The sequence below is a fragment of the Wyeomyia smithii genome, chromosome 1 (assembly GCF_029784165.1).
Source record: "Wyeomyia smithii strain HCP4-BCI-WySm-NY-G18 chromosome 1, ASM2978416v1, whole genome shotgun sequence".
Classification (NCBI taxonomy): domain Eukaryota; kingdom Metazoa; phylum Arthropoda; class Insecta; order Diptera; family Culicidae; genus Wyeomyia; species Wyeomyia smithii.
This window is the reverse complement of record NC_073694.1, coordinates 94,434,845-94,460,306: the sequence shown is the minus strand read 5'-3', so window position 1 is coordinate 94,460,306 and position 25,462 is coordinate 94,434,845. Positions and strand designations below refer to the sequence as shown.

The window sequence follows — 25,462 nt, the reverse complement described above, 5'->3', positions numbered from 1 at the left end:
GCACGCTGGGACAACTCTGCTTGGAAGGGCAGTACACATCATACCATATCATACACACACACATACACACACACACACATCATATCATATACACACACATCATACCATATCATCACACCATATCATACACACATACACAAATCATACCATATCATACACACATCACACCATATCATACACACATCATACCATATCACACTCACAGCAAGTAAGCGACCAATCAGAGGACGTTATTTTTATTTCAACAAGGCTTGACAATTTTCAATAGTGCAATAGTTCGTAGATTCAAACAACATTTTTCTGCATTTGGGCAGATGCGTGTATGATTTTCCAATCGATTGCTGCAAGAATGAAGAAAATCGGTTGAAAACCAACCGACCTATAAGCATTTGAAAAGGGACAAATTTCGTCCCAGTTTTTCAGTTTGCATCCCTGTGTGGAATGCTAAAGTAAAACGTAGTTCTACGTCAAAAGTTCGGATTTTGAATGAGGAGGGTATTTTTACGGTATGAATCAACAACATGCAATATTAACTGAAGTTCGTCTTCATTATGTGTTGGAACACGGTTAGAATTTTTCATGAATTTAACACCATGTTCTGTGGCGTCGTTTATAGCGAATAATTTTTAAAATAAGTTTGCTATTCCTCATTATTTTTCTATTCGGCTGGGTCACGGTCGAAAAAATCAATATTAAGTTCAAAACTCGAAAAGAAAGCATTGGTTTTGTATAAAACGAGATGGGATAAATTATATACTAGTAACTGTTCAGGATTTTATTGCTTCCGACATTCGACATCAACTATTTAAGGCCAAACGGTATTGAAACTAAAAATGGCCGACTTCGAGCCACCACTTTGAATTCTCAAAGGCACAAGACTCGGTAACAGAATGCTTCATCTGTGAGAAGCATCATCGGTAACAGAATGCTTCATCTGTGCTGCGGTGAAGCAAACATAAAATAGCGTTTTCACAGGGAATGCATTATCTATTTCCGAGTCTTGTGCTTCTGAAAATTCGATGTGGTGGCTCGAAATTGGCTTTTTGTGGCTTCAATACCGTTTTACCTTAAGGACCATTCGCTTTTATTCGCCTGATCAATTTTTGTTAAATTTCAAGCGGGACATCAAGCCAATCCAACTTATTCTGCGCTTAAATACCACAAGCGATTCTTCATCTTTTCAGTTACAGCATCTGAAACAACTATCAATTTCGATATATGCGAAAGAATAATGTAGAAAATTCACAACTTGAATCATACATTGGATAGCATTCGTACACCCGAAAAACACCTGAATGTAAAGTTTGATTATAAAAAGGGACATGTCTCGAATGCAATTTATCAATGATCAAAGAAAATATTTTCGCAGGCAATAAATGTTTTCTCTTACCATGAATCTTGCGTGTGATAAGTAAAATAGGGTCGCTTTACAACCAAGAAATGTGAATGCTAACTCCAAGGGCACTTCATAGTAGCCGCGAACTTGATTGCATAAAATTGCTTAATTTGATTGCAATCCTCGTCGAACCATTTCGAGCGAAATTTTTGGACCATTGAAGCTGTGAATGATTTCGTTTGTTGCTCTTGTAAAATGGTTGAAGAAATGTGTTCAAGGTCCGATGCTTTTGCCATGTAATATATTTTGCATTAAAGTTCATAGATATGAAGAGGACAAGTAATATTGGTTAGTTTTCGAAACTTTCCGAAATATTCCAATCCACTAGTGTACTATGAACTTCTTGGGCAATATTTTTGCCGGAGCTTGAATCAATTTTAAGCGCGCCTAAGAACTTTGCTGTCCCATCGTAACTCATAAGAATTGCAATTCGATCAACATGAGATCTACCGACTATATTTGAAAAAAATCACCGTACTTGTGAATTTAGATAACTAGTGCTGAACTGTTTCATAGAAAAAAATAATAATTATACTAAAACTAACATTAAATCCATACAAAAAGCTCTTGATAACTTTAATAATTTTGCTTCACCAATCCGATTGTGACGGTTCACTAGGGATATAATCACTGAATGGTAGCTTCAAATCCTCTAACGAATACAAGAGGTCATTCATTTATTACGTAACGTACTCAGAAGAAGGGGATATTCAATAAAGAGTTCTATTGTGCAAGGCCCCCATGCAAAATTGTGTTATTCAGAGATGGAAGATATTCAAAATTGCTAAAATTTAGCGTTACGTAACATGTGAATATCCCTAATGATATGATTATATGATTAAAGAGTATTTCGACGCAAAATATACAACTATTTTCTAATCTATTTTTTTTTAAAATAAGCGTTTTGTGGGTCCATGAAATGAACTCGGACCAACTTCAAATTTTCATGGCTTATTTTTGGAGTAAAAAGGAAACTTCTTCCGCCCGGCGCTCATCGAAATCGCATGATGTTACAAAAATGGCCATTCTAATATACATGCAACAACAACAACAATATCGCACGCAAGCCTGGGGGGCTTATGCGGTCTCGATCAACTAGATTAGTTGAGAGAATTCGTTATCGATATTGTTTTTGGCACATTTTGCATGTGTAGGATAAGTACAACGATACACCGTGCTCCAGTGCTGAGTCGAGAAAATTTCCAGCTCGAAAAGATCCTCGACCTGATCGGGAATCGAACCCGATATCACAACCGTGTGGGAGAGCTAGCCGACCAACATCGCTAACCACAGAACCACGGGGAATATACATGCAAATAACATTAAATTCTTTTGATTTTGATTTTGTTTTTGATTGTGGTATAATCGATTTGTACTCATATACTGCGTATAAATATTTAGATTGTTTATGTCAAGTTTAGTCATTAGATTTCAAAGAATTTATAATGAAATGTTGTTCCTTATACATTAATTTGAATGATCTTATCAGTGAAAATGATATTCTTTAACGCAGTTGATATTACTGATCGTTTCTGAGAGGCATCCAATGAATGGGCAAATACCAATCAATATGGGTTTTTGAAACCTGGATTATACCCGGTGGCCAGAATCCCACCTCAAACCCCATTTTAAATCCAGAGCCCATTTCTGGTTGCCTGATAATCAAAAAATCATACAATTCTTCATAAGATTGTCGAACTGCCTGATCTGAGTATTTCGATGGCGAAGATGGCAACAGTTTCCGGTCAACAGTCTAAAGTGACAAATATCATTCAAGTTGGGGTAGCGGTATGATACCCGTAATCCATAAAACATCTTCAGACGCCGTTTAAAATTACTAGACAGTAGCTTCCGGTTTCTGGAAACCAGTCTAAAAAGGACAAACACTGCGCAATGTGAGTTTTTCAGTACCCGGGATGATGCTCAGAGGCCAGGAATCATCAATGCTTCATGTTGAAATGCGAATTTGCGACTTCCGGTTTCTGGGAAGCATCCTTCAACTGCCAAATATAATCCAATAAAGGTATATCCACTCTTTGGATTTTAGAATATTGATGTTGTATTTGAAGGAAGAATTGGAGCATAGTATGTATTTGAAATTTGACGTAATATTTGTACTAAATAAATAGTTTTTCTATCACAAAGATTCCTAATTTCGAACTTTGAGCAAAGCAGCTAGTTTTAAACAGACTTTGGGGTTTGTTTCTTTGTAAGTTTGAGGAACTACCTGTTCGTTTGAAACCTGTTTTGTTTAAATAAGCCGTGTAATTCTTGAGAGAATAGACTTTCAATATTTTCACAATTTAACACACAATGGTTAAAATAAAAGTCCGATTAGAGCGGCCAACACAAGTGTGGCCCCGGAGTTCAAGTTAAGAAAAAATGGAAAATTATAGCTTTTCCTGTGAATTTTTTTCTTTCTAGGGCAACTATTGTGAGCTTTAGAGCAGCATTTTTTTCGATTTTGTCAACCAGTGTTATAATCAAATGACCAATTGTACCAATAAAGCAACTAAACATTCAATTTAAAACTAAGATTGTTTAAATCAGCCATGCCATCTTTGGAAAAACGAGTGAATTTAAAAAAGTTTTCTGAACACGTTTCTTTTCATAACCTTCGAGCTACATGTTCAATCATCATAACATTCGTTATTTAGGAGTTTTTAAGACACTCCGTTCATTTGATACCTATTTTGTTCAAATCGGTTGTGTAGTTTCTGAGATAATGAAGTTTCATAACTTTTACATTTTGATACATAACAGACAAAGTTATAGTCCGATTATAGAAGGTTTTATCAGGCAACTAGACCTTTCTATTGCTACTTATTGTATGAAAATTGGTTCATCCATCTCTCAGAGAAGTGGGTGATTTTAAGCAGTCTTAGAAACATGTTTCTTGTCATAGCCTGATTTCACATTATTACACATAACGGACAAATTTAAAGTCCAATAACAATAAAATTCAATAAGGTCTCATGAAGCAACAAGACCTTCCATATGATACTAATTTAGTGAAAATCGGTCCAGCCATCTCTGAGAAAAGTGAGTGAGTTCAAACAGTCTTTGAAAACGTTTGTTGGCATAACTTTTGAACTACATATCCAATCATTATAAAATTATTTCACAAATGGTTCAAAAAACGAGCCCGTTCTTTTGATACCAATTTTGTTTAAATCAGTTGTGTAGTTTCTGAGATAATGAAGTTTTGTGATTTTCACATTTTGATACATAACCTCGAAACTAAAAATCTGATTACAATAAAGTTCAATAGGGTCTTATGAGACAACCAGACCTTTCATTTGCAATCAATTCCATGGAAATAGGTCCAGCCTTCTCTGAGAAAATCGAGTGAGATTGGAAGAGCGTTACACACATACACACACATACACACACATACACATACACATACACACACATACAGAAAATGCTCAGCTCGTCGAACTAAGTCGATTGATATACGAGATTCGACCCTTTGGAGCACTTTTATACCTTTGGTTTTTTCACTGATTGCTATACCTTTCTAGGAGAAAGGCAAAAAAATCAATAGATATTGAACAAAAGGAAAATGCGAAAAGAATCGTCATAAAGTAGTGCGAACAGATGAGCGAAAGTTCTACACGAGAAAGGAAAAGAGATGATTGTAATGCCCGTTCGTTTTATTTTGCAATCGGAAAACGAAATTGAACGCAATAGCTCGGAGAGACGAACGCACGGGGCGACTCCACACAAATGCTGGCCAAGCGAAAATATGTCTTCATATCATGGAAAATACATGGTTTTTATATAATTTTGGGACGATGAGTCCAAATTTGAAGTTATTTTTGCATGAAAATGTGTATTTTTGACACCAGGGGAATTTTTATGTTTTTATACATGTGTATGTATCATATGAGGAAAATTTTACGTCGGTTTCAATTTTTGCCTTTATCCTAGAAAGTTATAGCAATCACTTGCAAAAACGAAAGTATAAAAGTGCTCCAAAGGGCCGAATGGCATATATCACTCGACTCAGCTCTACGAACTGAGCATTTTCTGTATGTGTGTGTGTATGTGCAGATTTTTATTCTCACTCACTTTTCTCAGAGATGGCTGGACCGATTTTCATGGAATTAATTGCAAACGAAAGGTCTTACTGTCCCATAAGACCCTATTGAATTTTATTGTAATCGGATTTTTAGTTTCGTGGTTGTATATCAAAATGTGAAAAACATGAAACATCATTATCTCAAAAACTAAACAGCTGATATGAACAAAATTGATTTCAAATGAACGAGCTACCTGAAATACCCTTAACTTTTGAATTTTATGAAGATTGAACTTGTGGTTCAAAAGTCACGAAAAGAAACGTGTTTTGAAGACTGTTTAATCTCACTCATGTTTCTCAGAGATGACTGAACCAATTTTTATAAAATTAGTGTCAAATGGAAGGTCTAGTTGCCCCATAAGACCCTATTGATTTGTTTTGCAATCGGACTATTTCTTTGCCTGTTATGTTTAAAAATGTGAAACCCAGCTATGAAAAGGAACACATTCCGAATACTACTAGGACCCACTCACTTTTCTCAGAGATGGCTGACCTGATTTCCACAAAATAAGTGTAAATTAATGAGTCTAGCTGCCTCGTAACACCCTATTGAATTTTACTGTAATCGGACTGTAACTTCGTCTGTAATGTATCGAAACGTGAAAATCACGAAACTTCATTATCTCAGAAACTACAGAACCGATTTGATCAATATTATTATCATATGAGCGGGCTAGTTAAGGGTCAACTAATGAATTATGATTGAAAACGAGGTTTCAAAGTTTTGCTGCCCTATACGTTCCCATTTCATTGGATTATAACCGAACTTAAGCAACCGTTATGTATTAAATTGTTAATAAAACAAAAAAAGTCTATTATCTCGAAGATGACATGACTTATTTGAACATAACTAGTGTCATACGAACGAGTCATCTATCAAACTTACAAATAACAAACTTCATAACTAATTGATATGTGGCTCAAAAGTTATGGAAAAAAAAAGAAATTCAAAGACTATTTAAAACTATACCTGCTTTGATTGATATATGTGGCCTCAACATAACTTAAATGTAGTATCGTACTATTTGAACGTTTCAAATTCATTGATTCCTTGCGATGTGTTTGAAGTCATAGTCATATAACAAATCGTTTGAAATGATTGGTTATATCGAAATGACAACATCCTCGTCTTTTGCCTTCTGTACATCGCCTTAATTCTGAATATATTCATATTGGGTGGTATTCGGTCATTTTCAGCAGATTTTCTGGCATCAATCTGAGAACGTAAATACCCATATTGGGAGGTATATAAGTATTTAGGTTGTTTTTCCAAAAACTGAAAGTAGTCGTCTTTAAATTCAAAATGGTGTCCAGGGTCAATGTTTGGATTCTATGCATCATCTCAATTACGGAAATATCCATATTGAGTCTTATTCGGTCGTTTTCGACTGTTTCCTAGAAGTTGCCATCTAGCAATTCAAAAAGGTTTCATTTAGTTGATTAGTTCGCGAGATATGCAGAAATTTGTGCAGAAACATGTGTTTCCAGAAGAGGGAAGGGCGTCGAACCAGTATGGACATATTTGTTACCTCTAAAAACATTCACATACCAAATTTGGTTGTATTTTCTTAATTGATTCTTGAGCTGTGCGAAATTTGTGTTTCATTTGTATGAGACCCCTCCCTTATAGAAAAGGGAGGGGTGTCAAACCATTATTAACATATTTGTTACCCCTAAAAACATTCTCATGCCAAATTGGGTTCCATTTACTCGGTTAGTCCTCGAGATGTGCAGAAATTTGTGTTTCATTTGTATGGCACCCCTCCTTTCCAAAGGAAGGAGGGGTGTCAAAACATTAAACACATATTTTTTACCACTAAAAACATTTACCGTTCAAATTTGGTTCCATTTTGTTGATTAGTTCTCGAGATGTGCAGAAATTTGTGTTTCGTTTGTATGGGACTTCTCCCTTCCAGAAGAGGGAGGGGTCTCAAACTATCATAGGAACCTTTATCGGCACCAAAAACCCCTACATACAAATTTTCACGTCGATCGGTTCGGTAGTTTTCGAGGCTATATGGATCAGACAGACAGACATACCGGACTGCATTTTATGTGTATAGATTACAACATCAATATTTTAGAACCTAAAGAGTGAATATACATTTATTGGATTGAAGCGTTCATGTGAATCTATTTTTATAAACAAAAGTTTGAATGAGAAAGGCTAGGTCTGACTGCTAGGTGGATTAATTTAGGTTTTGGAAAAGAAAATGCATGATGCTTGCCATAAAAAAATTTAAAAATATTATTCAGTTATTGAGAAAATAAAAAACCTAAATTAATCCACCTAGCGGTCAGACTCAGCCTTTCTCATTCAAACTTATTATTTGTAAAAATAGATTTACATGAATGCTTAAATCCAATAAAGGTATATTCACTCTTTGGATTCTAAAATATTAATGTTGTAATTGAAGTATAAAACATGAAATTCGACGTAATGTTAGTGCTCAAGAAATAGCGAAATAAAAGAAATGACTCTTAACTTCGAACAATTCAATCACGAGCGATACCGGGAACGTTCAAATAGTACGATACCACATTTAAATCATGTTGAGGCCATATATATTGATCAAAGCAGGTATAGTGTTAAATAGTCTTTGAATTTCTTTTATTTTCAAAACTTTTGAACAGCATATCAAATTGTTATGAAGTTCGTTATTTGTAAGTTTGAAAGATGACTCGTTTGTATGACACTAGTTATGTTCAAATAAATCGTGTAATACTTGAGATAATAGACTTTCGTTGTTTTACAAATTAAAACATAACGGTTGCTTAAGTTTGATTACAATAAAATAAAAAGAAAACGTATAGGGCAGCCAAACTTTGAAACCACGTGTTCAATCATAATTCATCAGTTAACCCTTAACTAGCCCGTTCATCAATATTGTTCAAATCGGTTGTATAGTTTCTAAGATAATGAAGTTTCGTGATTTTCACGTTTCGATACATTACGGACGAAGTTACAGTCCTATTGAGCATGAGCATGAGCATGATTGACCGCCCGCGGTTGCTACTCCGTTATTGCCAGATCAGCTGTAATTACACAAAGAACCAACAGATCATGTTTGGGACCAACATGCATCCTCAATGTGTAAAAACAAGTGACCTAAATCTTTATATTAGGCAATACCAGCGCCGGCCGCATCCGAATGCAGGTCAAAGAAGGAGTTTGTATAGGAATATGTTGACGTGATACTCGCTTTATGGAAACCGAGAACACCTCTGCACTTCCATGAGAAATCACTGGGATGTTGGATAAAGGGGAAGGTATACAGCAGGGTTCGTTTTGGTAAACGATGCGCTAATGTCGGGTTCTTCAGAACATGTGCCGCGTCTACAAGTTTATTACATCCGCCACTATATTTATAATGTGATTCGAACTTATTTAGTTTGACAATGTAACACCGCAACAATAAAACGTACGCGAGGATACAGGATTTTTGACTAAACCGAGACAACCTCAAATTACCGTATATCTCCTCGTAAGGTTATGCTCTTTATACCTAAAACTATTGCGCGTTGTTGATCCATCTGTAGATAATACGACCTCATGGAAGGTACCGACGCGGGGGTTGAAATGATATTTATAGACTGAACGAAATCTACTTCGATTTCCGATGTAATAATTTAGATGCAACGCGCGAGCAGTCTCCGACTTAACGTTAATGGAGATGAGAAAGATATGATGAAATATCTGGGTTCACTTCGCGAAATCACCACACGCCGGAAGTCCATATAACAGCAAAACTCGCCCGGGCTGAATACGCGTTTACACCGAAGCGCTACGAACAACCGCTTTAATCCCCCGGCCGACACATACGCGCAGGAACTCGGCGTTTACGTCGATTATCTCTTAACAATGTACGCCTAATACGCCTAATAAATATGAAAATTGGCAATGTTCCATGCATCCAAAGCCTCAACAATTAAATAAAAGAAAATATACATATAAGCCTGAATATATTTTTAAATTTATTGACAAAGTGCCGAACTAGTCATAAATATAACAAATTATGTAAAACAACTGGTCAAAAGCTTAAATCCATCCATGCCCCAGTCTAGTCCCGTTCCCCTCCGTCTACACCCAACAAAACGACAAGAACACGTTTGAACCTTAAGCACAAAACCAGCAACCAGACCCCGCACAATAGAACCAGGACCCAAGGACTACGAGCCTCTGTCCCAACTCACGACATCGTGGCTCAGCAGTACGAATCCATACATGCCATTCGACGATTATCAGACGACCATTGAACAACAAAACACAGATTGGAAATTCCATGCTAGTTTTAAGTTAGACTTAATTTCAGCTCGTAGTCGGCAGCGAGGATAAAAAATTTGCTTTAGTTTTTAAGTCATCAGATATAATTGGCGCCGTTAAACATTAAATTGTATTTGTGCCGTGTCAAATAAATGTTATGTGAGGAAAAAAAAACTGGTCAAAAGCTAGAACAATCAAAAAATCTAAGCATATGATTCCTGAGAAACACATACTCCAAACTCCACAAACCACACTAACACTTTGTGGACAAAAATAAAACTTGTTATTTCAACGATGAAATCAAAATCTCTCTGTATCTGTTTTCTCACATAAAGTAAAACTAGAAACAAGCATCAACATATCACTTTACAATACAGACAAGACAAAACGTATACTTAGCTTTCATCTCTGCATTTTCCAGTTGTTTTCATCGTTTTTGGACTTTTCTTTAAATAGAAGTACAGTGGCAACATGCATGTATGCCTTCACACACTCGTTTAATCCATACAACATTTCATTCGTTGAAAAGAGATAGCACATAAACACTGTAAACGGCGATGCATGGTTTTGATCTTATTGGCAAATTTTCACTTAAAGTTTAACTAGATACAAGCCAAATATAATTTGCACTATGCCAATGAATAAATCCCTAATGAGCATCCAATCACTATAAAACTATGTGGAGCAGCTGCTCGAAAAACACTCTCCTTATTGTATGTAATAACACCACACACTCCACACTTTCAAACCGTCGCCAAGACAGCGATAGAAAAAAAGAACAAGAAAAAATAAACACTTTGGTGAATCTAAAAAGCAACGCAATAATATTCAATTTTCACAATTAAATTCACTTTTTTTTTGTGGAACTTCACACTTTTCGCACTCAGCACATTTCAATAGAACACCTGTATATATGTTTAACAATTCTTTAGGTGTAAAATAACCGAAAATCACCAAACAATGTGATGATTTCAAAGCAGGAACCAGCTGGCCAATCTTGATCACGGCCTCGCACAACCATCCGCGAACTTTTCCAAGAAAAAACAATTTTAAATTTAGAAAATAAACTCACTCCGCGATTACATCTATAACGAACATGCACAACTAAATTAAACAATTTTGCTTCCGATATAACATGCGAGCGAAAAAATTTTTTTATTTTTTAATTTTTTTTTTTTTTTGGTTCAATCATAATTCATCAGTTAACCCTTAACTAGCCCATCTATCTGATATCAATATTGTTCGAATCGGTTGTGTAGTTTCTAAGATAATGAAGTTTCGTGATTTTTACATTTCGGTATATTACAGACGAAGTTACAGTCCTATTACAGAAAAATTCAATAAGGTGTTATGAGGCAGCTAGACCTCTCATTTGATACTAATTTTGTGGAAATCGGTTCAACCATCTCTGAGAAAAGTGAGTGAGTCCAAGTAGTCTTAGGAATATGTTTCTTTTCATAGCTGGATTTCACATTTTTGAACATAGCAGGCAAAGTAATAATCCGTTTGCAAAAAAAATCAATAGGGTCTTATGGGGCAACAAGACCTTTCATATGACACTGATTTTATGAAAATCGATCCAGCCATCTCAGAAAAACATGAGTGGGATTAAATAGTCTCCAGAACACGTTTCTTTTCGTGACTTTTGAACCACAAGTTCAATCGTTCATTTGAAACCAATTTTGTTCAAATCGGTTGTGTAGTTTCTGAGATATTGATGTTTCGTGTTTTTTACATTTTGATACATAACCTCTAAACTAGAAATCAGATTACAATCAAATTCAATAGGGTCTCATAGGGCAACTAGTCCTTTCATTTGCAATTAATTTCATTGAAATCGTTCAAGCCATCTCTGAGAAAATCGAGTGAGATTGGGAGAGCGTTACACACACATATACACACACATACACACACACACATACAGAAAATGCTCAGCTCGTCGAACTGAGTCGAGTGATATACGGCATTCGGCCCTTTGAGCACTTTTATACCTTTAGTTTTTGCAGTGATTGCTATACCTTTCTAGGAGAAAGGCAAAAAGGGAAATGATAGAAATGACTTTTAATTTCCACTTCAATCCCGAGCAAGGCTGCAAACATTGAAATAGTACAATATCAAATTTGAATGATGTTGAGGCCACATATTTTGATCGTAGCTATAGTTTTAAACAGTCTGCGGGTTACGTTTCTATCTATAACTTTCAAACCACATGTTTAAACATTATGAAATTCATTGTTTAAGGGTTTAAAAGCCCATCAATTTGAATTCAACTTTGTATGCTTCTGAGATATAAAAGTGATTTTCACATTCTGACGCAGCGCCAAAACTAAAAGTTTGATTACAATGAAATTCAATAGCAACCTAAGCGCAAATAGACCCATCATTTGACACCAAGATAGAAAGAATCTGTCAGACCATCTCTGAGCAAAGTGATTGCGAAAAAAACATACATGCAAAAAATGCTCGATTCGTCGAAATGAGTCGAGTAGTATATGACATTCGGCCATTTGGATCACTTTTCTACCTTCTAATTAGCCAGTGAACGTTAGGAGAAAGTCAATATGTTTACTTTCAATATGTGATTTCACATTTTTATGAACAACGGACAAAGTTACAATCCGATTACAATGAAATTCAATTGCAACCAATGGGGCAACTAGACCTTTCATTAGACACTAATTCTGTGAAAATCGGTTTAGCCATCTCTGAGAAAAATGAGTGAGTTTAAACAACCTCAGAATAACTTTTCTTTAGATAACTTTTGAACCATATGTTCAATAATAAAGAAATTTAAAACTACACTTTTCACTTTTTATTCACTTTCACTATTTAATTCTATCACTTTTCACTTTTCACTTGCAAATACTGTGTGGACACAGTCCAAATAAGCACTGACGAAGGCACTATGTCAGTGCCGAAATACGTATTTGCAAGTGAAAAGTGAAAAGTGATAGAATTAAATAGTGAAAGTGAATAAAAAGTGAAAAGTGTAGTGAAAATTTTTCTATCAAGACGCTCGAACATAAGTGTATAAATTTGAAATTTAAAAGTTAAGGGTTTTGGAGACAGCTCGATCATTTGAAACCAGTTTTATTGAAATCGGTTATGTGGTTTCTGAGATATTGATGTTTCGTGATTTTTACATTTTGATACATAACCTCTGAACTAAAAATCCGATTACAATAGAATTCAATAGCAATCTATAGCGCAACTAGACCTTTCGTTTGCAATTAATTTCATGAAAATCGGTCCAGCCATCTCTGAGAAAAGTGAGTGAGAAATAAAGTTGCACATACACACACATACACACATACAGACATACATACAGAAAATGCTCAGTTCGTCGAAAGGGGTCGAGTCATATACCATTCGGCCATTGGGGCCACTTTTATACCTTTGGTTTTTCCAGTGATTGCTATACCTTTCTAGGAGAAAGGCAAAAATATCAATTGAAAAATATGGTTCGTGATAAAAATTACTTATGACTTGGTTTTTTCAAAGTGACTATATTACATTGCGTCTTTTTATCGAATTCTTCTTTTTATTCACTCCCACCTTCATCTTCATTTTTAATATAGTTTTAATATCTTCAAGGAGAGCTTTCAAAATGCAATTTCCAACGTCAGAATAATAATTCACAATTTGTTCTGTAGAAATTAGCAGCCGATTGATTATTTCATGGTTTGTGTTTACACGATTGTTTCTACATGTGACTGGTATGAAACTTAAATTATGATTTTGGTACTCAGTGCAGGTGATACGAAACATAAACAATGATTAGTTTTTGATACTGCGTTAAATATTGGAATATTGAGGGGTTGAACTTGTTAATATGAAAACAGTGTGATTAATCATACTGAAATATGTTTGAAAACGTTGTTATTATCAGACTTATATGAGCCATTTGTTATTCTGTTGACTGTTTGCAGTGTGCAATTTAAATTTACATTTTTAAAATTCGATATGTGCCGAACACTTGTTGTTTCTCTTCAAAAGAAGGGTACTCTGCGCAACTCTGCGCAGGATCGGACTAGATGTTTTTGAAAGCATTTTTTCCAAGGTGCCAACAGTGCCAAACCCTGCCGTCTAAACTTAAAACGGTGTTTTATTAAAAAAATACGTAAAATAAAATACGTTCAATGATGAGGATATATTCTCCACTATTTTACAGACAACTTTTCCATAGACGTCATCAAGATACAAGTTACCCTTGAGTCTCCAGCAAATTTCGCATCATTGCATTTTTTTCAAGAAAAACGCTAAAAAACACTGATTCAGTACACTTTAAAAAATCATAGAAAATAAAAACATCATAGTCTCGCACAAAACGGATAAGATGATATTGAACGACTGGTATTTTTGTTTTCGGTAGGAAAAAAGGGTGGATCAGAGCTTCCAGTTACAATTTTACACGGTGGTAAAATGAAAATGGAACTACAATAATTACGGTAATCTCCTTATACCTGGGATTAGAGGACGTGCTAGCTGTTTTTTTTTTTTTGATCAAGAATCTGCAATGTGCAACTCTTCAATCGATATAAATTAAACATCCATTTGATATTTTGCCTGAGCAAGAAGCTGGTGAAATGGAAGTTACCAATAATGAAACTATACAAAATATAAAATCTTTAAAAAAGGAAAAAGTTCCACCTATTGTGGTAACTATTTCTTCTGAATTTAATATATTCAAAAAGGAACTTTCAACGTTTGTTTCTGACGTTAAAGTTACCTATCAAATTGGCCGTAGAGGTGAATGCCGCTTATTAGCCGACTCAGTAAAGGGTCGTGATCGTCTTGTTCAGTATTTAACTGACAAGATGTACAAATTTTTTACATATGACACCAAGAACGCCAAGCCGTTCAAGGTTGTCTTGAAAGGTCTCACCAACGATCAAACCGTTGATGAGATCAAACTTACTTTAACAGAATTACTTGGCATAGCCCCTACCCAAGTAATTCTAATGAAACAAAAATCACGAGGCGAAAACAGTCAGAGAACTGGAATTTCCCTTGTTAATTATTTAATTCATTTTAACCGCAATGAGGTTAACAACTTAAAATTTTTTGAAAAAGCACATGCTTTGTATAATGTGCTTGTAAAGTGGGAAATTTATAGGAAGTATGGCGGAGGTGAAAAGCATATCACCCAATGCCGTACTTGCCAACGTTATGGCCATGGTTCCAAATTCTGTAACATGGACCAAAAATGTCTTAATTGTGGAGACTCTTCTCACAAAAAGGACACATGTCCTGTGAAAGAGAGTAAAAATTTTCGCTGTGCGAATTGTAACGGCAACCATATGTCAAATTTTTATCAATGCCCAGTCCGTTTAGCAATTGTTAAGGCAAGGCAAGGTAAACAAAATTCAATTTCTCAATTTAAACCAACTTCAAAACAAAATTCTCCAAGCGTACCAGTGACGCATAGTTTACCTACTCCTTTGCATACCCGTTTAACTTATGCACAGGTTACAGGTAGTTCGAACATTATACCGCCTAGTGTTGGTACTTCGAAAATGACCGTTGATATGGGTAAGCAAAACACGCTAGAAAATAATTGTACACCTATTACTCCAGCTAATATTGCTGCCGAAAATATTTTTTCTAATGTCAACTGCCTGGGGCCTATTACGGCAGGTAAACTTTCTTTTTTGCAACAGGCAATGTACGATCTTATGAACGCCATGTTGCAGGCAAAATCAATGTTTGAAGCCATTCAAATAGGCACAAATTTTACAATTTTTCTAATTTAAAATTTAGCAATGATTTTAAATAAAACAATTAAAATATTAAATTGGCCGATGAGAATGAGCTTTTTAATTTTTTAACAGTAAATAATGTGCATATTGCAATTATTACTGAAACATATTTGAAACCTAACACAAAATTAAAATATGATCCCAATTACGTGGTTCATAGATATGATAGGATTCAGGGTTCCGGCGGTGGAGTTGCAATTGTTATTCATCGCCGAATCAAACATCGTGCTCTTCCCATCTTGAGACGAAAGTTATTGAAACTTTGGGAATTGAAGTTCAAACTGAACTTGGGATTTTATTTATTGCCGCAGCATATTTACCATTTCAATGCACACGCGAGCTCAAAAATTATTTTAAAGGTGATTTACAAAAACTCACCAGAAATCGTTCGGAATTTTTCATAATCGGCGATTTCAACGCTGAACATCGTTCATGGAATAATTCTCAAAGTGATTCCAATGGCAAAATTTTATTCAATGATTGTTCTTCAGGATACTATTCTATTTTGTCTCCGAATAGTCCTACATGCTTTTCTTCTGTAAGAAACCCTTCAACAATTGATTTGGTGCTAACAGATCAAAGTCATGTATGTAGTGATTCGATCACACATGCTGACTTTGATTCTGACCATCTTCCAATAACTTTTTCTTTATCACATGAATCAGTTTTAAACCCTATGAGCTCTGTTTTTAATTATAACAAGGCTAATTGGGAAAGATACAAAACTCATATTGAGAGAAATTTCAATAATGAGCTTGATTTGCAAAACGAAGTGAATATTGATTCCGCTTTGGAAGCATTAAAATGTGCAATTGTTGATGCCAGGAATTATTCTGTTCCAAAGGCTCAAGTGAAATTTGATTCATCAATAATTGACGAAAATCTTCAACTTCTAATTCGTTTGAAAAATGTCCGCAGACGTCAATATCAACGTTCTCGTGACCCTGTTTTTAAAACTATTTATAAAGATTTACAGAAAGAGATTAAACATAGATTTACTCTTCTGAGAAATCAAAATTTCGAGACTAAAGTTGAAAAATTGAAACCATATTCAAAACCATTTTGGAAGCTGTCGAAGATTCTTAAGAAACCTTCAAAGCCTATTCCAGTTTTAAAATATGGTGAACGTTTTCTTGTATCCAATGAACAAAAGGCTCAAAGACTTGCTCAGCAGTTTGAGAGTGTTCATAACTCAAATTTGAATTTTGTGAGTCCAATTAAAAATGAAGTCACACGACAATTTGATTTAATTTCTTCCCAGAATTTTTTACCTGCAGAAATAATTGAAACTAACTTGAATGAGATTAAATCAATTATTAAAAATTTTAAAAATATGAAAGCACCTGGTGACGATGGAATCTTTAATATACTAATCAAACATCTCCCTGAGAGCACAATGGAATTTTTAGTGAAAATTTTCAATCGCTGCTTCAAAATTGCATATTTTCCCAAATTATGGAAAAATGCAAAAATTACTCCCATTTTAAAACCGGATAAGAACCCAGCTGAAGTTTCAAGTTATCGACCAATCAGTTTGCTTTCTTCAATAAATAAACTGTTTGAGAGAATTATTCTTAACAGAATGATGTCACACATCAACGAAAATTCAATTTTTGCAAATGAACAGTTTGGATTTCGCCATGGGCATTCCACAACTCATCAATTGCTCAGAGTTACTAATATGATACGAGCTAACAAATCTGAAGGTAATTCCACTGGAGCTGCTCTTTTAGACATAGAAAAAGCATTCGACAGTGTTTGGCATAAAGGTTTGATTGCGAAATTGCAAACTTTTAATTTTCCAATTTTCCTAATCAAAATTTTAAAAAATTATCTTACTGATCGAACTCTGCAGGTTGTCTATCAGAATTCAAAATCTGATAGATTTCCTGTCAGAGCAGGTGTACCTCAAGGTTCAGTCTTGGGTCCAGTCCTGTACAACATATTCACTTCAGATCTTCCTGATTTGCCTCCAGGATGCACAAAGTCATTGTTCTGCGATGACACAAGCATTTGCAGTCGATTGCAGAAAAGTTTAGATATTTTTTCTTCCTACTTGCAAAAGTGGAAAATCTCTCCCAATGCTTCTAAAACTCAAATGATAATTTTTCCGCATAAGCCTAGGGCTTCTTTCCTCAAGCCAAACAATAATCACGTTGTCAAGATGAATGGGGTTATTTTAAGTTGGTCCGACAAGGTTAAGTACTTGGGACTAATTTATGATAAAAAACTTATTTTCAAAGAGCACATTGAGAGTATAAAAGCCAAGTGCATCATATACGAGATGTTTATATCCTCTCATTAACAGGAATTCTAAACTTTGTTTAAAGAACAAACTTTTGATTTACAAACAAATTTTTAGACCAGCAATGCTTTATGCTGTACCGATCTGGTCAAGTTGCTGTTCAACAAGGAAGAAAACGCTCCAAAGGATTCAGAATAAAATTCTGAAAATGATTTTGAAGCGTCCTACTTGGTTTGGTACACTCGAATTACATAGACTTACTGGTGTTGAACCATTAGAAGCTATGTCAAATAAAATTATTAACAATTTTCGACAAAAATCGTTGCAATCCTCAATTGCTACGATAAGCTCTCTTTATAGCCAATAAGTTAGCAATTAAGTTAGTTGTAAGTTTACTTCCCCTTTTCTGACAAGTAGGTTTAAATCCCTACGAATGATAAGTCCTAATTGCGAAAGCAAACAAATCCTAACAATTAAAATTACAAATTTCTAACAGTGTTGAGAAGTCACCATTTGTGATTGGACACACATACTCATTTTTTTTTTTTTGTTCTCGCTTATTTTCCGTCGGTCTAGTTCCGCCACTGTTGTGGCCAATCACCGACGCCCAGGGAGGCGACTCCACACCCAGGACCCTAACTCACGACCCGTTTATTAACGAACCGGCGCCAACGGCTTTACTTCCTCATGCGATGGAAGGCGTGTTCCCAGAGATTTTTCGCCTCAGAAAATCTCCCGGTGTCGGCTAGGATTGAATCTAGACCAGTTGGGTTGGTTGTGAGTGGATCACGCCACCTCACAACCATCGACACCTATGTCGGCGGTGGGATTCGAACCCAGGCGTCGAGCGTGGTTGGCGGAGACGTTACCAACCACACTAGGCCCCCGCTCTTGACACATTATACATACTCATTATACATTATACATACTCATTATTTACTCATATTTATCATAAATACTTAAGCTACTAACAAATCCCCCCTTAAAAAAAAAAAGATATAAATTACACACATAACAGTTCATAACAGCCACTCATGACAGTCGTCTATCGACAAACCAAAGGATGTTATCATCGCAAAACGGCCGTTGTAGCGGTAACAACACATTATGAAAGAAGACACACTGACTTCAGAGCGGAACAGTAGCAAAAGGTTTTCAACGATCGGTGTACGGAAACCCGCTCGGTGAAATATCGAATAACCAGGCGTTGTACAGTGTTAGCGTGTTTCTGAACGTTGCCAATATGCTTCGCGATAGCTAACTTGGATGGCTGCACATCTGTTCAACTGAAGAACCAAAAATGAGAGAAAATCTCTTTATTTTAAGTATCGACGTCTAGCGGTGGAGAGGACGCATTTTACACTCGAAATTTTATTACGCTCATATTCCATTCATTCAATAAACGGGCTGTATGAGCCTCGCCGCTTTTTCGCCGAGAGCATCCTTTGTTCTCCCTGGTACTGGTATAGACCACTTTACGAACTGGCAGGTGTCACGGATCCTGCTGATATTGATGCTGCTTTTACGTGCGTTTTGTCAGCGGTTCTGAGCTTACTGTCAAAATTTCATTCATAAATTGAGTTCAGAAACGTCTATAGCGAGGGTGCCTTTTCACGATAATCTTACAGTACCATCCGCATACTAACGACAATCATTTTTTTACATTGTACCTTTTTTTTAAAGGGGGGGATTTGTTAGTAGCTTAAGTATTTATGATAAATATTAGTAAATAATGAGTATGTGTGTCCAATCACAAATGGTGACTTCTCAACACTGTTAGAAATTTGTAATTTTAATTGTTAGGATTTGTTTGCTTTCGCAATTAGGATTTATCATTCGTAGGGATTTAAACCTACTTGTCAGAAAAAGGGAAGTAAACTTACAACTAACTTAATTGCTAACTTATTGGCTATAAAGAGAGCTTATCGTAGCAATTGAGGATTGCAACGATTTTTGTCGAAAATTGTTAATAATTTTATTTGACAGAGCTTCTAAAATACTCCAACTCGGAGCATAAAATCTACGAAGCCACGCTCTCGATCAAAGATCGTATTGCTCAATTGATAGCACGGAAACAGAGAGGCAAGCTAATATCATTTGACCTAGACCACGCGTTCGATCGGGTCAACCGAAGATTCCTCTACGGTAACATGTGCGCCCTCGGTTTCAATCCGAGGATAGTGACACTACTCGCTCGTTTTGCAGAACTTTCGTCTGCTCGGCTGCTTATCAACGGTTACGTTTCGGCCCCGATTGCAATACAACGATCAGTCGCACAGGGGAACCCGTTGAGTTCACTGCAATTTGCAATTTGTCTTCGGCCGCTATTAAACCAGCTGGAGCGAGTCTGTGAGGGCGACCTCATCACGGCTTACGCGGACGATATCAGCATGATTGCTTCGTCTGTCGTGAAAATAAAATGTGCCTATGAACTTTTTGGTCGTTTTTCCGTCGTCTCAGGAGCGAGATTAAACATGGAAAAACTACATCCATTAACATTGGCGATACTACTGGGGAATTAATTAATTTACAATGGCTACAGACAGAAGAGACGATCAAGATCCTGGGGGTGATTTATGCTAATGGAATACGGACGATGATCAAACTAAACTGGGACACACTCGTAGGGAAATTCAGTAGAATGTTATTTCTACACACTACAAGGTCGCTAACTTTGTTGCAAAAGGTGGCATTTCTGAACACCTTCGCAACGACCAAGATCTGGTATATTGCATCAATTTTACCACCGACTAATATGCATACGGCAAAAATAACCTCGACGATGGGAATTTCCCTCTGGCGAGGTATTCCCGCGTGGGTTCCAAAGGCACGACTAGCACGCGACCGCAATTAAGGAGGGCTTAAACTACATCTGCCAGCTTGGAAATGCAAAGCGTAGCTGATTAACCGACACATCCGCGACATTGTCAACATGCCGTTTTATCAATTTTTTCTCGAAGGCATTCCGTCTCCACGGTTGCCAGCGAACTGCCCGTGCCTTAAACAAATACGGCAGCATGTCACTCAATTACCATCGCAAATTCTACAAAACATGTCCGCTGACAACATATACCGTCACTTCATAAGCAGTATCGAGAAACCGAAAGTGGAACGCGAGGACCCAGTAACTGATTGGCGCCGAGTTTGGTCCAAAATCTTGCGGAATCGGAACCTATCGTCGAAAGAAAAGTCTACACTGTTCTTGTTTGTTAACGGAAAAACAGAACACCGACGATTAATGTATACCATACACCGCGCAGATGGTGAACAGTGTCTTCATTGCAACATACCGGTCGAAACTTTAAAACACAAGCTAGCGGAATGTGTGACCAAACTCTTTGACGGTCACAATAAAATCCTTTGGTCGCTGAGCCAGCTTGATCTTTACTCCTAATTATATTGTATTTTTTTTTCTTTGTGTTGGCGAACCGCAGTGCCAGGTCCACAATTTGGGTTTGACGATGCCTGTTGTTTGTTTACATGTATAAATAATTGTCAGTAAATGTCTAAGCAAAAATTACGCATATACATACTCCAATGATATGTTTGAGTTTTGTTTAATTTTTGTTTAATAGCCTCGTTTGGTGCCATTTTGCTTAGTTTTTGTATATAAATTATTTCTATTGTTTGTTTATATGAATTATTTATTTAAACTGTTTTGATGTATTTTGCATGTATATAAAATTTAAATTTAAGAGAAAACAAGTCGTAGATTAGGTAAAATCAATAAATTGTTCTAAAAAAATCAAATAATGATAAATAAAACCCTGGCACCAAACTAAACGATAAGTTTATAAAAGCTTCGAGTCGTCGGGTACAAACAACGGGGTGGAGCGCTACGCGGCAGGGAGGGTCTACGATGGAAAGCGGACAGGTTGTAAATAAAAAGGTCGGATAGCAAATATGCGGGAGAATTTTTGATTATAACCCGGAGGAGTGTAGTCACGCGTTAAAGATCCAGTGTCGAAGTTTTGGCGGAATAAAGCCCTAAGTGAGACCTTTTGTGGCCAAATTGGAAGGCCATTTTGTACGCTAAGTTTTGGCGCGTCGTTGAAAACCGCGGCCGTGGTAAAAGGCTAGTTAAAGCCAGTTGAAGCCATCCAGAGTGCAACAGTGACACCCTCCGGGATACCCGCCAGCCGATTATCCAGCGATCGACAAGCCGGTGCTACGCTTGTGACGCCCCACTGGTGACCACCGACGCCGCTGCGTCCGATACTACAACGCCCAGCTGGCCAGAAGACCGGATCCGACCAAAGAATCCACCGCATCTCTAAGGCAACGAAGCAGCCACCCGATCAGCATCTACACCCCCAGCGAGCGGAGTGCCCGACGGACGTTTCATCGCGAAAAAAGATATGCGCAAGTAAAAATCCCTACTAACTCTTCCTTCCCGCGAAAAGTAATTATAATAAAACTATTGTATGGTCTCGTAATTTTCAAGCTGTTGTTTGTTAAAATAATTCTGAGTCCTTTTGACTTGTTTTTCGCTCAGTGTTAGTGTATAATCTGGGAATTTCGCTCAGTGACCAACGGTTGAGGTGGGCTGAAAGTCCGCCCAATTGAATTTTCTACAGGAGACCAAAGTAACGACCCGAAGCTGGGAAGTAAAAAGCAACTAGAAGCAAGTGATTTGTAACAAATGTCTGCGTGTGACCAACGCATGGAGAACACTACAACAGCTGATCGCAAGGTGCCTACCTGGTCGGAGAAGAGCAACCTATATGGACATAGAAAAACCAACAATGACGAGAATACCTAGAACAGTGAGAACCAAAATTTTGAAGCTTATCACAAATTACATAGAATATATTGTAAATAGTAATAATGGGATAGACGCAAATGACATAAAGTGTACACTTGAACTGTATTTGTAAATAACAAGTTTAAATAAACATAACTTTATATAACAAAAAAAATGGTTCAACACCAGTAGGTCTATGTAATTCGAGTGTACCAAACCAAGGAGGACGCTTCAAAATCATTTTCAGAATTTTATTCTGATTCCTTTGGAGCGTTTTCTTCCTTGTTGAACAGCAACTTGACCAGATCGGTACAGTATAAAGCATTGCTAATCTAAAAATTTGTTTGTAAATCAAGAGTTTGTTCTTTAAACAAAGTTTAGAATTCCTGTTAATGAGAGGATATAAACATCTCGTATATTTGATGCACTTGGCTTGTATACTCTCAATGTGCTCTTTGAAAATAAGTTTTTTATCATAAATTAGTCCCAAGTACTTAACCAGACCAACTTAAAATAACCCCATTCATCTTGACAACGTGATTATTGTGCTTGAGGAAAGAAGCCCTAGGCTTATGCGGAAAAATTATCATTTGAGTTTTAGAAGCATTGGGAGAGATTTTCCACTTTTGCAAGTAGGAAGAAAAAATATCTAAACTTTTCTGCAATCGACTGCAAATGCTTGTGTCATCGCAGAACAATGACTTTGTGCATCCTGGAGGCAAATCAGGAAGATCTGAAGTGAATATGTTGTACAGGACTGGACCCAAGACTGAACCTTGAGGTACACCTGCTCTGACAGGAAATCTATCAGATTTTGAATTCTGATAGACAACCTGCAGAGTTCGATCAGTAAGATATTTTTTTAAATTTTGATTAGGAAAATTGGAAAATTAAAAGTTTGCAATTTCGCAATCAAACCATTATGCCAAACACTCTCGAATGCATTACATTGTACCTAATGTCGTAAGCAGTGCTGTGTATAGCGTGTCTGATATGCATTACTTGCAATTTTAGGTATAAAAAACGGTACGAGAAAAAAATATTGTCGTTGGTCGAGAAATTCGGTTTCCAAGTCCAACGAAGATATTCAATAAAATCAACTAACAGGTTAGAATAGTTTCAACAGTCGCGAGGTGTACGATTCAAGAAAATTTGTTAAACAATGTTTGAATGGTTGAAAGATTTTTAGTTTAATTTGTTCTATTGACGTTGATTGTGAATTGTCACTGAATTTCCGCTTTAAAGATCTCTTGAATGCGGTCCTGTCTTAACTTGATTTTGATAAATTCAACTATTCAAGATCACCTTTTTTCCTGGTGGTGAAGCAAAAAAAAATTGTTTGGTGTATGCTCAAACTATTGGAGCGAACTGTTCGAACGATGCACTGTAAAACCAATGTAGGATGGAACAGCAAAAAATGAATGCGAAAGCTTGGGCACCGATTTGCTGCAGAGTTTTGCTCGAAAATGCATACAGGGTTGCCACATTTAAATCTGTGTTTTCCCTTGAAAAAATCTGAGCATCTGTATCTGGAACAAAAATATCTGTAAAAAAATCTGGATTGTTTAAACATAAAGAACTTTGTGTTTTTCAAGTTTTTATGGTACATAAACAAAATTTTTAGCTTAAAACGTGTGAGGAGTTGAAAATATGTTCAATTTGCTTAATATTTAATGAAAGAAAATTTGGAGTGTTTTTTAAAAATTAATGTCAATTTCGAAAAATCTGTAAATCTGTACTTTTCGACGAAAATCTGTATATCTGTATATACAGATTCTGTACCGTTACTTCGGCCAAAAATCTGTAAAATACAGATTAATCTGTACATGTGGCATCCCTGGATGCATATCTGTTCTGTGATGGCTGTAGATCCCTATTAGGCAATAAATATTCCTTGTAGACAGTAGAGAAAAAGCTGTACTATTTTGTAGGCTGGTCAGCACATACCTTGAAATAATACATACACTTGAAATAATCGAACATTTAAAGAGATGATTTTGATTACTCAACCTAAATAAACACAAATTCCTACCTGCACAAAACATCGTAGCTATTGTGGCGTCGATTATGCTCCCATTCTTTTGAAATATGTTCCTGAAAAATTAAAATAATTATATAAAATCAAAGTTATTTGTTTTTTCATAGATTAAATCTAGATTCTTTCAAACCTCTTTGCATATATCAGGATGGCCTGACAAAATATATTTTTTTAATTCTTTTATTATTTTAATTCTTTATCTTTTATCAATATTTAGTGGTTAATTTGTGAGTTCTAAATCCAATTGGTGGTAATTTGTGGTTAAGTGGTTTTCGAGAAATTTTTAAAAAACTGAGTCAAGCTATCTTGAAACATGATTTTTCTTCAAATAAAACGGACAACGATGATATATACACTAAACAAAAGCTAATAATTTGTGGTTCACGAAAATGTAGCTTTAGGGTCATAATTACTAGTGTTTGTACAGAAATTTGTGTTTTATTGTTCACGTAGTTCTACGTTATGTTTATTTGTTGTTGACGCTGCTGGCCGCTAGTGGCGTTGGCTGTTTGCGGTGTTTGTCACTGCTATACTGAGCGTGCGTGTGGGGAATATGTTAAATATCATTATTGTTCGATTTAAATTTTTACATTGGTATAGATTTATGGTTTACTGACTAGTGACTAGTGAACAAAGGTTTCTGCACCACTAGGTGGATTAATTATGGTTTTTTATTTAAATTGAAATTCAGTTTCAATTTTCAATTTCTTTGAGTCATTTTTTTTTCTTAACGGTGTATATTTTTACAAGGCAATAGTAATTCTCTAGTACTACAGTTTTTCTGTACATACAACGGTTTCCTAGCTAAGTTGCTTAGAATGCTTAAAAATGAAAATATCTCATGGGTCTAAAAACTTTCTCCATCTGTGAAAAATACTAACTTTGCTAAGCTGTATGCAAAGTTTCATTCCAATATGGTCGATAAAATTGTT

At 36.0% G+C, this 25,462-nt stretch overlaps 1 protein-coding gene across 5 annotated transcripts in view; it reads right to left on the bottom strand.

Annotated features, from left to right (window-relative positions):
- LOC129733821 (glutathione hydrolase 1 proenzyme-like) overlaps nt 1–25,462 on the bottom strand; it is an 840,124-nt gene that overhangs the window by 750,375 nt on the left and 64,287 nt on the right. For all 5 annotated transcript variants that reach the window (XR_008729724.1, XM_055695340.1, XM_055695339.1 and 2 more), the window contains exon 2: nt 24,525–24,586. Coding sequence is in view for 4 of the 5 variants with exons in the window: in XM_055695339.1 (XP_055551314.1) it covers nt 24,525–24,586 (62 nt within the window). In the remaining variant the exon portion in view is untranslated. The remainder of the gene's footprint in view (nt 1–24,524; nt 24,587–25,462) is intronic.